The following is a 15,851-nucleotide window of genomic DNA, read 5'->3' as shown; positions in this document are numbered from 1 at the left end:
AAAGAAAGAATGAAAAACTTGTGACCAGTCATTACCATGTGTGTTTATTACTATAAGGAATAGTTCCATGTGCAAGGTTATACCCAGAGGCATTACTGTGCACTGACACACAGGTCACATGTACTGCCCCTTGGTGTGGATTTTTGTACTTAATGAGGGAACCTCCCAGTAAAGGTTCTGTTCTTTCAATTTATCTTTTCTGGGATCTAAACATCCACCCACATGCTTGCCATGCATTGTGACATATGAAGGGGATGAGAGGATCCTGACGGTTGAGGGGTCCAACCCTAACACACCACTTTGGCCTTGGGGTAGCCTCCCATGGTCAATCAGTTGGTCCACTTGGGCTATGGTCAACCAAGTACTAGTGCTGGATGTTCTTAACAGGTGTTGTGGACGTTATATCTGATGCTGGTGTTTGGATTTTTTGTCCACAGAGACCTGCCTACCTGACCCAGGGCAGGATCCATGGAGGTTGATAGATCTTCGTCCAATGAAGAAAAAAAACATGGTTGCAAGCAGAAAATCTCCCTGCCACATTTTCCTCCACATTAATAAGAATGGCCACTTTGATCCAGTGGAACTATTGAGGATTTTGGTCAAATTTAGATGGCATTAAAGATTAAATTGATTCTTACCATTGTGTGTGCCTCTCCATACAGGAAACGTTTCTGAAACCTGCTGATACAGTCACCCTTCAACAGTTTTTCCTTGTATGGAAATGACAGGTCATGTGATGGACGAGTGCATAGTGGGGTGGCATTGCTGGTTGATCAGTGTGTGCCCACCCTGTCCTTGTCACTTGATACACTCTTGAAGGCTGTAGCCATCTGTTTCCTTGGGTTGTACTATCACTATTTGTTTTCTCTACCTGCCTTCTGAAGAGATCTATAATCAGTCGGGCCTTGATGCTTTCACTGAGCAGTTACCATCCTTCATTTTACTACTGGAGGATTTTAATGGACGTAATCCCCTTTGGGGTGGTGCTAGTATTGATGAGAAGGGTCGTGCTATAGAGCATATGCTTTTGGACCATAAAGTGTCTCTCCAGTACTGGTTCTTATACTTATTTTCATGCACTTAGTCAGTCTTTTACTGCTATAGATCTATCTATCTGCTTCCCTTCACTTTTCACTTACTTTTCTTGAAGTGTCAATGGTAATCCACTGGGTGGGTAGTGATCGTTTTCCTATCATTTTGAGAGAGACTGGCCATGGTCAGTGCCATCCAACCTGCATGTCTCGATGGAAGTTGGACGAGACTAATTGACCTTCTTTCACCACTCTCTCAGAACTTGATCCTGCCATTGCGTATAAGCCATCAATAGATGACCATGTGTCAGTAGTAACTGACTGTATTGTTCATGCAGTTACTCAGTGTATTCCTAAAACCTCAGTACATTTTTCCACAATATTCTCATTCTTGGTGGAATCCTGCTTGCCACATGAAAAGAAAAGCTCATAAACTGGCTTGGGATACCTTTCGTAGATATCCCATACTATTAAACTGCATTGCATTTCAGCAGGCCCATGCACATGCTAAGTAGATCAGACTTCAAAGCCAGAAGGAATTTTGGATTAAATACACCTTTAGCATTTCTTCTACCTGTACCAAAGTAATATGGGACAAAAGTAGAAAGGTTGGTAGCCACTATCCTTCTGCCCTCCTTTCAGTCTTGTTCTCTGATGGCCAGGAAGTTGCTGATAGCCAAAGCATTGCCAATTCTCTCAGCAAAAGCTTTTCTCATGCATCTAGCACTTCTGTTTCATCCCCCATCTTCTTATTCATTAAAACATGGGCAGAATGACCACCTCTTTCCTTTTAGGCTGATTGTTTCTGACTATAATCACCTCCTTACGTTGGTTGGACCTAAACTTGCACTTCATTGGTCTGGCAGTACATCAGTTGGACCTTATGATATTCATTACAAGATGGTGCACCTTCTCTCTCCTTCCTCTCTTGCTGTTCTTCTGATTGTTTTTAACTGAATCTGGCAGGAGAATGTTTTTTCCTATGCTTGGCACCATGCTATTGTGCTCTCTTGTCCTAAATCTGTGAAGGATCCCATTGATGTTCCATGATAAAAATCTATCTTGCCCTTATTTGATCAAAATTAGACTATGGGTCTCTGGCCTGTGGCTTTCCCAGGACTTCAGCCTGGAAAATGTTGGACTTTATTCACCATTGGCGACTTCAGCTTTGCATAGGGGCCTTCCACACTTTTGCAGTCGAGAGTTTGTACACTGAGTCCCATTAACCACTTCTGCACCTTCATCATTTGTAGCTGTCCTTATGTATGCTTCAAAACTTTGATCTTTATCACAGCAAACCATATGGGGTTATTTTTCCTTCCTAAGTGGACCACACTTTTTCATAATAGATGGTCTGCCACTGTTCCCTTTAGCCTTTGTCTCTAGATATAGTTGGATGAATTGGGTCTATCTTTGGATGACATAGCAGTATCTGCATATCAGCTCATCCCACCATGGCTAATTACTATCCCCAAATGTGACCCTTCTTTTATTCATCTGAAGAAGACAGACACTCCTGATTGGAAGTATTGCCTTCTATTTGCCAAACATTTTATTTATACATATGGTTTGAAGTCAGGTGACTGTGTGGGCTCTGCCATGATTTGGTTGTTGCACATAGAATCTCCTCTACAGCTTCTGTATTCACTGCTATATCATACACCATTTCTCTTGCCTTGGATCACATAGAAGCTATGCAATACATGAACTGTACTATTTATACCAATTCCCTTACTCTCTGATAGCCCTGGAATAACTTCACATTAGTTCTCACCCTATTCTCACTGATATTCAAAACTAACTGGCCCATATTTCTCTAATATCTACTTCTATTCAGTTTTTCTGGATACCAGGCCATGTAGGTATTCGAGGGAACAAGCTTACTGAAACCACAGATAAGTCCATCTGCTCTGGTACTATCAATGCTATGCCTGTTCCATACATGGAATATGGTCCTGTATTCAAGGCTCGGCTCTGTGCCAGTTGGCAGTTGATTTGTAGTGTGCAACGTAAAGACAAGCTTTTCCAAATAAAACCCTTTATTGAACCTTGGGAATCTTGTTTCCATAAGAATCAAAAAGAGGAAGTTGTCCTCACAAGACGATGCATTAGTCACAGGTTTTTAACTTATTATTTTCTTTTATCTGGGACTGATGCATCAATGTGTTGTCTGTGTGACACTCAGGTGTGACAATAAACCACATTTTACTGTTTTGCTATCGTTATGACTCTCAGCGACGGCACCATTTTAGACATGTTTTGCCCCAAGGTTTACCCATAATGTTGGACAGCGTCATTGGCAATGGTAACACTGTCCAATCTTACAAATGTTTTTAGTTGTTTAAAGGCTGTTGGCCTATTTAACATTATTTAATTTTTTAATTCATAAATTAGACCTTGTTTTTATGGTTCCTTTTTGAAGGTCAACTAGTTTGATATAAAATTGGAAAATGGCCATAACATCAAATAAATCAAAACCAGGACTGGAATGGTCAACTTCAGGTGACTATGCTGATGTTTGAACTTACCGTTAGTCATTCTGGTGAGTTATAATAAGTAAAGTTATACAGCAGAAAGTCTTTTACAACTTCTATTACTTTACTTTATGAACGTGGCCATAACGTCGCATAACTCAAAACCAGGACTGGAAAGTCTAACTTCAGGTGACTAATGCTGGTGTTTGTGCTTACCTGTTAGTCATACTGGTGAGTTATTACCATTTAACTTATGCTACAGAATGTCCTTTAAAACTAGTGTTATGTAATTTCTCTCATACTGTTGTACATTACATATAAATATTGTATTTCAATTTTGTTTTGTATTACATTCATTCCTTTTTATAAATTTTAATACTTTAAGCTTACTCTTATCTTTTTACTGGATGTGTGGCACAGATAGCCTAGTTGCTTAGTGCCATAAAATGCCAAACTCACCCCCCTCACCCCCATGTACTAAATATATTTGAAAACATCCTGTATCCATTTGATGCTTTTGAAAAATCAGAATGTAAAACCATAATTGAAACTGTACTGAAACTTCTAAACTTCCTGTAAATTGTTGGCCTGAACCTGATCTTTCAAGTATTTAGTGGTGCTTCTCATTACACCATTATTATTAGTACTTTTTCTGCTTTTTAATGAAAGGAATAATTTATCTATCACCAGCTCTATTTGAGAATTCTATCTAGTCACCATATCGCTAGCTATTGTGTCTTGTTAAAAGCACGTATCATTATGTGTTGGTCTTCCGTGAGGACTGATAGTGATGTAATATCACTGCTATTTTGTCAAGATGTTCAGAAAAGGGATCTTATCTTTTTGGACAGTGTACTTGATTTTATCTTGTATGGAGCTGGAGCTGAGATGGAGTACAGTTCTCTAAGAGATTTCATTATCCAAACTCATCAAGCTTTCAGAGCAGCTCATAGAATGGTTCTCAGCTTTTCAAATACAAACATTTAACTTATAGCTCCATCATCATCTGATCGATTTGAAATCTGATTACAATTTGGACTCAGGAGGTCAAACCCTTTCAATTATTGTATTTAACCACACCCAAGGTTTCATACATTAACTTACCCTAGTTTAATTTGAGAGTGGAGTGGTAGAGATTTCAATGAATAAAAAAATTGAATCAGATACGTGTGTGCCCGTGTTTGGATTTAGGGATTACCTGTACACAGAAGTATAACTACTAAAGGCAAACAAATCTCAGATTAATTTACCCTAATCTTGCCTAAGAGAATTTAAAGTGTCATTGCTGTTGAGGATTCTCTCTTGTTGATGGAAGTTTAAAGTTCATTAAGATAAACCATCAGTTTGCTCAAATAATTTACCTGTAACGAGAAAGAGTTCTTTCTGTAATGCTACAAAATGAATTTATATGAAAGTAATCTACTTACAGAAAAGTAGAATATACATTTTTTTTTAAATCAGTTATACTCTGGTCACTCACAAAGAAGTTGTTAGATTCTGGTCACCCATGAAGATGATGATAGATTTTGGCATTCCCTCTGAAGAAGTTGTTTTCATAACTTACAGATTCATGTTTGAGATTTAAACCTTTGTTTTTTTTTACAATCTTCTTGCAATAAAATTTCCAAATTCACTTCACACATCAAACAGAAATAATCTGCAACTTGATGTAGCTTTGAAAAAAACAGTTTGGCTCTATCTGGAACATAGAGACAATCTTGCAACCAGTTAGCCAAATTTGACATTCTGTGTGCACTTTCAAAAATCCTGAAAGTCAAAATGCTTAAAGTCAATAAACTAAGACTAGGAGTCAACAAAACTATTTTTCCTTACTAAGCTTTCTGTAATCAATTGGCAGCTTAACAGCAAGGTCACAAATCTTTCTGCTCATAAAAAACATGTATTTCAAAGAGAAAAAAAAGGTTTTAAAAGCTTCTACACGTTACTTGGACTCTGAAGATGAGCTGTGAGAATTTAGTAGACATTTTGAAAATTCTTGTTTCATTTTAGCTTCAGTCCCAACATCAGTTATATTGTTCCCATACTACCTGAAGAATAACCTAATATTCCTTTCATAGATGTCCAGATAAAGCACCTAACTATTAGAACATGCTTAAACCGAAGACTTCTAATGTACTTGAATTTAATATTAACAAAGTTTAATATTTTATATAACTAACTAAATTTCATAATTATTTACAGAAACTCTATCTACTAAGTTAAAAAAAAACAACATCAAACCTGATAGATGCCATAATAAAGGCATGGATAAAATATTAACAGTCTTGCAGAAAATTTATTTGCTACTTCGTAAATTCCATGTTGTTTTTAAAAATTTGTCTTGCTTACTGAGGGATTTACATGTTTTGATAAAAAGTTTAGAAGAATGACCTTTATACTTCAGGTATTTATATTAATCAACTTTTCGTCTTTGAGGCTTCATCAGGGTTAATATACACAACTCAGGTGTGCTTAAGTGACTTGTTTGTATTAAACCTATGAAGCCTCAAAGATAAAACATTGTTCAGGTAAAGAAAAAAAAGTACTTAATGCTTTATTTCACTGAATGTAAAAACATCAAGTTTTACTTGTGATCATAATACACAATCTTTCTCATCTACAGAGGTTCTCCTTGAACACAAAGCTGATGCAAATTTCCAGGATAAATTGGGCAATACAGCCCTCCACCATGCTTGCCTTCAAGTAAGTGGTTCATGGATTTCTCTCAGTTGTTAATTACAATAGTTGTAATATGCAACAAACATATTATAATTTCTAAACCTGCTTGTAATCTAAAAGAAATTCCAGAATTTATTTTTGGAGTTTGTGTTCAGAGTGAAATGTGGTTTGTTTATTTTAATCCACAGTGTAAGAATTACAACCAACAAAAGTGATGTGCTCCCTCTTAAAGAAATTGTTAGATTATGTTGTTTAGAAAAAAACACACCACATAATACAGTTTAATCACTTCCACATTGTTTATTCTATTGTAAACCATTTTGTTGTAATTTCATTTCCTTTAAGCTACATGTATACCCTGTGTATTGTGTCTAAGAGTTACCAGTGCTATGTTGTACTGTAAATCAATTTCTTTAGCCTACTGTATATTAATTTATAATGGTTTGTAACCCTGACAATCTATCGTATTTGGCACTCAGTAGAAGTGTTGTGAAAATCACAGGTGTAGAGTATTAAGGCTTTTCTACTTTGAGGGTCAATTAAAAAAACATACCTTAGTTGTGTGATTGGGTTACATAATACCAATGGAATATCCATCAATGAATGTAAATAAGACCATTTTCTGTGTTCTCAAATCAAGTCCCCTGTTTCAGTGTTTTATTGTAATTGAATGAATGAAGAAAATGTGCAAGAAATACAAGTGCAGTACTATATACCCTAGAAATATCTGGGTTTAGCAAGATCTAGGCATAGTGTCATAGGTCTAACATGGTTTATTTATTATGTTCCAAAGTTATTCAAATGCTGCAGAAAGCAGCTATGAAAGAGAAAGAAAAGGTAGCACAATGTATAAATATAACCTATTAAAATAATAGTATATTTCTTTTATGATATGTAGGAGAATACTTTTGGTAATGGATTCTTAATGTAGTAGAATACTTAATACAACCATACTTGTGACAGGCCTTAAGTTTTCAGTTATGTGAAATATTAAATTTAAAATTGTATTGTCATAAATGTTATAAAAATCTACACATTTCAAGATAATACACGTAATGATACATAAAAATGAAAAAGTGTAATTGTAGATTTCTGTTCATGTCATTACTGTTTTTGTACATCTGTATGTGTCAGGCAAGCATTGGTTATTTTATAAGATGTTTTATCATTTCATCTGTTTCAGATTGTGTCCAGCACTGAGTTTTTGATTTAAAAAGTAAAACATTTTCAGTCATACTGTACATTGGTGTTAGGATGTAAGGAACATGTTTAAATATGTATTGTTAGTTAATTTAACCCTTAAACAACAGGAATCTTATAGTTAGCAGCATCAATTAATGATGGCCACCATTTAAAGATTAAAGTTGAAGACTTGTGTTATTCTAATACAAGTGGCTTATACCCTGTTGTCAGTAGGTGATGTGAAAATCTGCCTAACATACAATAGTAATTAATTTCAGGTGTAATTTCATCTTCAAACTTAATATTTTTTTCTGTGGATGATGACTGTATTTTTAGTAATAAAAACAGTTGATAAATATTATAAAAAAAGTCAAAAGAGGTAGTGTTGTTGATTTATTTCAACATTTTAGGCCTAAGCCCTGTTTCAAGCTGAATAGTAAGAGAGAATTAAAAATAAATGTATATAAATGTTTCACATAATAGCAAGATCAAGGCTATGGCCAGAAACATTGGAACAGAAATAAAACTATTTTATAACAATCTTAAAGTTATCTGAGTTGTTTTATTACAGATTTTTTTTGTGGCTTTACACAAATTTTTCAAAATGGTAATGGGTTTAATTCCATCATGAACTTTTGAAGTTGTATTTGTTTTGTAAACTAGAAAGGTTTTGTTGATTAATTTCATTATTTCTGTAATCAAGTAGCATGCTACTCTTATCCATTGTGTGTAAGTTTCACTATTATATCATCAGCGAGGCCTGGCATGGCTAGGTGGTTAAGGAGTTTGACTGGCAATCTGAGGTGTTGTGGGTTTGAATCCCCAGAGCCTCCTCATCATCATTTTGAGAGAGCCAGCACCCACTTCAGCATGTCGTAAACTTTGATAGGCTTACGATTCCCCCAGTTCATTTGGGGCCTGGCATGGCCAGGTGGTTGAGGCACTCGACTTGTAATCTGAGGGTCACAGGTTCGAATCCCCATCATTACCAAGCATGCTCACTCTTTCACCCATAGGAGCATTATAATGTGATGGTCAATCCCACTATTCATTGGTAAAAGAGTAGCCCAAGAGTTGGCGGTGGGTGGTGATGACTAGCTTCCTTCCCTCTTGTTTTACGCTTCTAAATTAAGGATGGTTAGTGCAGATAACCATCGTGTAACTTTGTGTGAAATTCAAAACAAACCAATATCATCAGAGATAGTTTAATTATTTTTAAATTTAATGATATTTTGTTTGTTTTTTGTATTATCTTCAGAATCAAGAATCAGCAGCCCTAACCCTTTTAGAAAAATGTGACACTATAGTTAATATGACTAATGTTGAACTGAAAACGTAAGTATAATTTGTGTGTGTGTGCGTGTTGAAAAAGATTTTAAATTAATTAGTGATTTTTATTTATGTAAAAGCTTAACTTAAATCCAGTGATTACTAACTTATTAGTTTAGACCAGGGGTCACCAAACTTTTTTCACAGGGGGCCAGATTACTTGGGGAATGAGAAACGGAGGCTGCATGATCATTATGTTCAATACACATAAGCTAGAACGAAAGCTCTCTGTAAAAGACCTAACACTAAGTTTAGGATGCCACATTAGTCATGTAGGAGTAGCATGCAATACACATATATAATAAAAACACAAACAGAAATACAACCAACATTTTTATTTACCAAAAGGTTATCAAAGAAGGTGACATTAGCAAAAAACAATTGTCACATCACAATAGTGAGTACATATCTGAATTTCACTAAGCCGCAAAAAAGTTAGTGAGATTTATGAAATTGGCTTTTGGCTTTCAAAATATCTTCAGTGTTCAGTTTTGAATTGCTGCATCCAATCATTAGAATTGCTTTCAAATGTTCATCAGTCAACCTTGATTGATGTACCGACTTCACATACTTCATTTTTGAAAATGCTCATTCACAGGCATAAGTTGTTCTGAACACTGCCATACCAGATGCAAACTGCTTCAGCTTTGGAAAATAATCTTCAGGTATGCAGCTGTAAAATTCAATAAGTTGCCCTTCTCTTTGTTTTGCTTTAAACAAGTCATTTCCTTGCAAATTGATGACCTCCAGCTGAAGTTCCACTGGCACTTCATCAATGACACAATTAAAAGGGTTCTGAAAAAGGAGAATGTCACTTTTGATTCTGTCAAGATCCAAAAATCTCTCTAAAAATGCTTATTTAAATCACCAATAATCTTTTTCTGAAACTCCAGGTTGACATCTTCTGTGATTCCAGCATGAAACTCATTGAAACACTGAAAATGAGAGGTTTCCTCCTTCCAAGTGTGCTTCAAACAATGACAGCTTTTTCCAAAATCCTTTAATGATTCTATAGAGATCACAGACAAGGTTATTCTTCCCCTGAAGTTTCAAGTTCAATTCATTCATGTGGGATGTGATGTCAACCAAAATGACAACTTTGACAACCAGGATGAATCCGACAGAAGTGAATTGACTTTATATTTCTTGATAATAAATATAACTATTTCTCTTCTCAGCTTGTAAAAACTAGACAAGACTTTACCTTAGCTGAGCCACCTCATCACCGTGTGATAAGGCAAGTCACAGAAATCCGAATCAATTTCTTCAAGAAAAGCCTTGAACTGGTAATGATTAAGTGCATGACCCCGAATTAAGTTCACTGCAGAAATGACTGGTTTCAGTACGCAAGAAATATCCAAGTCTTTTTCACAGAGTGCTTGCTGATGTATGATGCAGTGTATGAACAGAGAGCTTGGGAGTTGAAGATCTTCCAACTATTTCCTGATCAGCCCCACCAGACCCTTCTTTACTCCAACCATGTTTTTTCCTCCATCAACTGTTACACCTCTAAGCTGATTCCACTGAAGGTTATAGTCTTGCAAAGTTTCATGCACTTTCATGAAAATGTCTTCTCCAGTTGTTCTTCCGTGCATGCTGCAAACTGATGCTAACTCTTCCATGATCTGAAAGTCCAAATTAACTCCACGAATGAACACAAGACGTTGTGACGTACTCGAGAGATCAGTAGACTCAACCAGTGCCAGAGAATACCATAGGAAGTTTCTAGCTTTTTGGCATATCTGTAATGTGATGTTCTCTCCAAGTTCTTCTGCTCTTTGTACAACTGAAGTTGTGGAAAAGCTGATACTTTCAAAGAAATTGGCTCTTTCAGGACACAGCTCACTTGCTGCTTCCATCATACACTCTTTGATGAAGTTGCTGTCAGTGAAAGGTTTTCCTCGCTCTGCCATCTTATGCACTATTTTGTAACTTGTACGAGTGACAAATCCATTTTCAGCAAACTTTCTAGTGAAGAGATTCTTTTGAGATTCAAAAACACGTTTCATGGATTCAAATTTCTCAGAATGGAACTTTCCTGAAAATTTTAAATATGTTGATAGATGTTTTGTTTCATAGTGACCCCAAAGATTGTACTCTTTCAAAATGGCAACACTTCCAGTACATATCACACAAATAGCTTTCTGTTTTTTTGTTTCCACAAGAAGTGCTTTTCTCCCCATTCTTCATTGAAAGCATGACACTCAGAGTCCACTTTTTCTTTAAAAAGCAGCCATAACGATGGGTGAAAAAAAACAGGATCTGAAAATGAAAAACACAGAATGCTGTGAGAAAAGTATTGTATTGGTACAAACACACTCAAACAAGATATATTGAAATGTACGTTTGCCATGACACTTATCTAAGAACGAGTTACAAAAAGCGCATAAACCGACTACTTAGAGAAATGAGATTCCTGAAGCGGTAACCCTAGGCCGCTGAATTTACAAGACTAGTCGATAGGACAAGGGTTAAATCTGTACTTGTTTTCGAAATCCTAATGCTTTCATAGATATGTGCCTCAATAGGAATAAACAGGAAGCAAGGGCAAAAGAAGAATTTTACTATTGGTTAAAAGTGTGCGTGACAGCCTTGTTTCTTTTTATCATAATGTCTTGTGTTTAAAGTGATCATTGGTGTGATTTATTTTGACAGTTGGACATTTGATGAAATGTCACTTTTTATTTCCAAGTGGCTAGCTGCTGGCAGGCTGGACAAAATGACCTTGAGGGCCGTATCTGGCTCGCGGGCTGTAGTTTGGTAACCCCTGGTTTAGACTATTAAGTGAAACATTATCATTGTGTTAACAGTATAAAGTCAAAAATACCCAGGAATAAATAAAATAATGACAACATTTCAAAAGGTTTTACTATAAGTATGTCATGTCAGTGAATTTTTCCATTTTTGTGTCATTGGTGTAAAAGGCCTAGTATTGTCTGATGGCTGGTTGCATGACTTGCAGTCTGAGAGTCGTAAGTTTGAATACCCATCACCAACCCTACTAATTCTAAGTGGTTTTTATCTGGGCCACCAACTTGAATGTAAAAATTTGTGGTTTACAAAAATGCAAACTAACCCCAAACTAATTGGAATTTTGTTCGTAAAGGATTTTTAAAAAGCTTGTGGTAATTAAATGAACAGAAATTTGATGTACACTGAGAAATGAAACCATTAAGAAAATCAACAACCTCCCCATTACAGTTTAGGAGAATTTTCTTATCTTTGAAGATGATAAATATAATTAAATAGATAAATACATCTTTAAAACTTGATGACACTGGCATTACAGATCTAAGTTGTTATCTCACTAACATTGTGGATACTTTTTCTTTTCTAAGGCCTTTACATATAGCAGCCAGAAATGGCCTTATAACAGTCACCCAAACTCTCTTGCTCAAAGGTGCCAATGTTTTAGCTACAGATAAGAATGGTAAGTATATTTCAGTTTTACACATTTTGCTGGAACTTTTTTTTTTTTTAAAGTGCCCATGTGATGCACATTTTCATCAACAAATTTATTAAGCCTTAAGATGTAGGCTTGTTTAATTTGACCAACCTAGTAATCATCACATAAGCATGGGATTATATGTACTGTAACTTTTAAACTATTAATTGTATTTACACAATGTTTAGCAACCATTTAGTAAGCATTACAGTTCAGAGTTTTTGGTAAAGTTGTATCAGATCATCCCTTAAGTAATGTCCAATTTTAGGTTCAGAAAAACAAAAGGATTTCAAATGCTTTTAATGATATTTGATCAATAATGTATGTTCCATTATTATTAATTACTTCCTGCCAATGATTCACAAGCTTCTGAATACTACTTCTATAAAATACTTGGGGTTTGGAGGAAAAGAATGTAGAGAGGGTAGTTTTGACATCTTCATTTGTTCCAAGCTCTTTTCCATCGAGATAATTCTGCAAACTTTAGAATAGATGATAATCAGATGGGACAAGGTCTGGAGAATAAGGAGAATGTGGAAGTTTCTCCCAGTCTAGCTCTTCAATCTTTGCAGATGCAATGCTGGCTGTATGGAGCCGTACAATGTCCTGGTGTAACAACACATTTAAGATTGATCAAAGCAGGCCTCTTTTCTGTCAGTGTAACATTCAGGTGCTCTAACTGTTGACAATAGATGTAATCATTACATTGAGTGGCAACAACTTAAACTGGATCACACCAACAATATTCCACCAAATGCTCAACAAGACTTTCCTCGTGTGAAGGTCTATTTTGGGCTGTGCTTTAGCCTGTTTATCTGCACTGAGCCATTGTCTGCAGTGCTTAATATTTTTATAATATATACATTTTTTATCTCCAGTCACTAAAAAAGGTGAGTTACATTCACAAGAGTGCAGAGAAGTGCAAATGTCCACTCTTGCTCTAAGGTTGGCTTCTGTTAAATCATGGGGGACCCATTTTCTAAATTTGACACCTTTCCAAACTGTTGAAAGGGTTGAATTAAGCTGCTGTACTAGTTCTTCAACTGTTACAGCACAATCTTCATGAAGTGCATCCAACAGCAAGTCATCATTAAACTCGACAGGACAACCTGAATGTGGCACATCTTTTAAGCTGTAGTAATCTGGTCTGATCTTATGAAAACACCTTTGACGCTTTCTTTCATTGAGAGACCTTGAATGTTTTGTGTAGTTTCTGCTGCACTATTGTCTTTTTTAAACTCACAAAGCATTATATGCCTAATGTGCCCCTCAGACAAATCCATCTTCATAAGGGTTTATTTGATTAATGATTTGTAAAAGTGAAGTTTGGTATATATGTGTGTGTGTGTGTGTGTGTGTGTGTGTGTGTAAAAACGGCTCGTTTGGGTTGAGAAAATATTTTACGTCATGTTCACTGACAATGACCGAAGAAGGTCAAATGTTGTTCTCTCCTCTACATAAAATACTTTCTCAACCCAAATGAGCTGTTTTTACACATATATATATTTCTCTACAAGTGGGTTTTCTTGACATCACTGAAGTTGGGTTAGTTTCCTTTATTTGTCTGAACATGTTATACATGTCCTACTACATATTTTAGTCATTAAAGCCTTCTACAAAGACAGAAATTATAATGCACTTTTTGTATTAAATTTTCAGACTTTACTTATGGGATGATCTGATATAATAATGATTTGTCTGTGACTTTCCAAAGCCTTTGTTGAGTCAATTTGAGTAAAAAATGATTTTTATGGTATGAATAAACATAATTATTTCATACTGTATTAGATATTATTTACTTAATCTCTATCATGTCCTAAATGAATATTAACAGGTTTTCTTTGAGTTAAACATTTGTATTTTATCTCTTATTTTCTATACCCTCACACCAAATGGTTAAATCATCAATGTAGTGATACAAAATTTTGAAAATTATGAAATGAAAAATATCTTTTTATTCTTCTTTGAATGATATTCTTATATCTTCAGCAATATTATTTTCAATATTTTAGCTTTTTACCTCTTCAATTGTATTTAATTTTATAATTTTAATCTCTGACTTGTACAAGCTCAGATTTTTGTTTCATGTCTGAAGAGCTATGCCTCACAATGGGGACATTTCTGCACACGTATGTATTTACAATTGCAGCTTTGGACTTGTGCAGTTGTAGTTACCTAACCTTTTTTTTTTCCTCTGTTTTTGTCAACATAAAAATTAACTTTTCCATCCAGTATGCACTTTAATCTTAAATAATACTTAAACATCTAGAAGCAAATGTTCTAAAAGTAGCTTTAACTAATTTTCAAGCTAGGCTATTTAAGGTTTACAAAAAGTTAAATACAGTGAGGGTCAACTCATTAACTGATAAGTACCAAATCAAATCCACTATCTAATGTGCATCAACACCAGTTTAAAATGACCATTGAAGGCATGAAGTTTAAAACCAGCATATGGTTTTGTAAACTGCCTTAAAATTTAAATGTAGATTGATGGAGCTTTTTTTTCTTCATGAATTGAAAATATTTCTTATTACACAAAGAAATGTTAACAAGATGACCCTGTACATTTGATCTTGAAATTGTTTTTAGATTATGTCTAGGATAAGGCAAGCAGTGTAGTTTTTATGATATTGAGGTCATACAAACTATAAGGGGAGGTTTCAGGATGTGAATAATATAAAAACTTTTAATAACCTACATTCTGATTTTAGTTTTATTGACATAAATTAATAAAGTTACTGAAAGGCTCTGAAATGTTATGACATGCTGAGGAGAGCCAGTCACATATTTAGACAGTTAAAAATAAAGTTTTCTCAACATTGTGCTTTCTCCATATTTAATTAAGAATTTTTTTAAATTTGGTCATGCCAAACTATTTTCAAATTGACCATGTCATTTTTGAAAATTTTATACATGATTTTAATGACAAATATACTAGATACTGTTGTGTTTAAAAAGTTTATTATTTGAATTGTAATCTACAGTTGATAATAAGTGTAATATTATGATACAAATATTAAATCTTTCCATGTGCACTGGTCAAAGGCCATGCCATCTTGTTGGTTGACTTGCATTTAGAATTTTATTAAATTACTATTTTATGAGTTAACGTCATTACGTTTGGTTTAAAACTGTAGATAACATTTTCACATTATACATTATTTAATTTCTTAATTAAAAAAATTGATATAAAAAACTTAGTATCAATTTATGTGTCACATGGAATGTTTAATGGTTTATATTAGATGTTTGTGATGCCAAGGTACAAAGTCTACAATTTTTTGTACAAATTAAGAATCCAAATTACCAATACTGAAAAAATAGAATATAAGAACCTCCTATCTTACATATTTGTTGAAATATTACTCGTACTGAATCAAACACAGTGGTCCCACTCCCCTTTTTTTCCATTTTGGGGAACATCCCCTTATATACACATACTTCTACATGTGGCATGTGAACAACCAACTGAATGCTCAGAATATCCCATAAGTGCTTTTTTCAGCCATTTTCAGATATAAATGTGGCATCTTTTTCTTTTGAGACAAACATTTGTGCTGGCATGTTGAGTCTATCCTGTGTGAAATTTCAAATTCTTTTGTACATAAATACAGCTTAGTTACTAAACCTGATAAATTATAATGGAATTCTGTAGTATTGATATTGTAATTTATGAAGTGTTAGCTATTCAAATGTGTATATATATATAAA

The 15,851-nt window shown here is 34.7% G+C and overlaps 1 protein-coding gene across 4 annotated transcripts in view; it reads left to right on the top strand.

Annotated features, from left to right (window-relative positions):
• The window catches only part of LOC143252503 (uncharacterized), an 80,162-nt gene that overhangs the window by 45,284 nt on the left and 19,027 nt on the right, over nucleotides 1-15,851 (top strand). For 3 of the 4 annotated variants that reach the window (XM_076504748.1, XM_076504746.1, XM_076504747.1), the window contains 3 exons: nucleotides 6,129-6,208; nucleotides 8,625-8,701; nucleotides 12,034-12,125. In XM_076504748.1, the coding sequence (XP_076360863.1) occupies nucleotides 6,129-6,208; nucleotides 8,625-8,701; nucleotides 12,034-12,125 (249 nt within the window). Of the gene's footprint in view, nucleotides 1-6,128; nucleotides 6,209-8,624; nucleotides 8,702-12,033; nucleotides 12,126-15,851 lie in introns of those variants that run through there. The other variant, XR_013029016.1, reaches the window with a different exon arrangement.

Source organism: Tachypleus tridentatus, chromosome 6 (assembly GCF_004210375.1).
Source record: "Tachypleus tridentatus isolate NWPU-2018 chromosome 6, ASM421037v1, whole genome shotgun sequence".
NCBI classification, from domain to species: domain Eukaryota; kingdom Metazoa; phylum Arthropoda; class Merostomata; order Xiphosura; family Limulidae; genus Tachypleus; species Tachypleus tridentatus.
The sequence above is the reverse complement of the archived record's forward strand: the minus strand, read 5'-3'. Positions and strand labels throughout refer to the sequence as shown.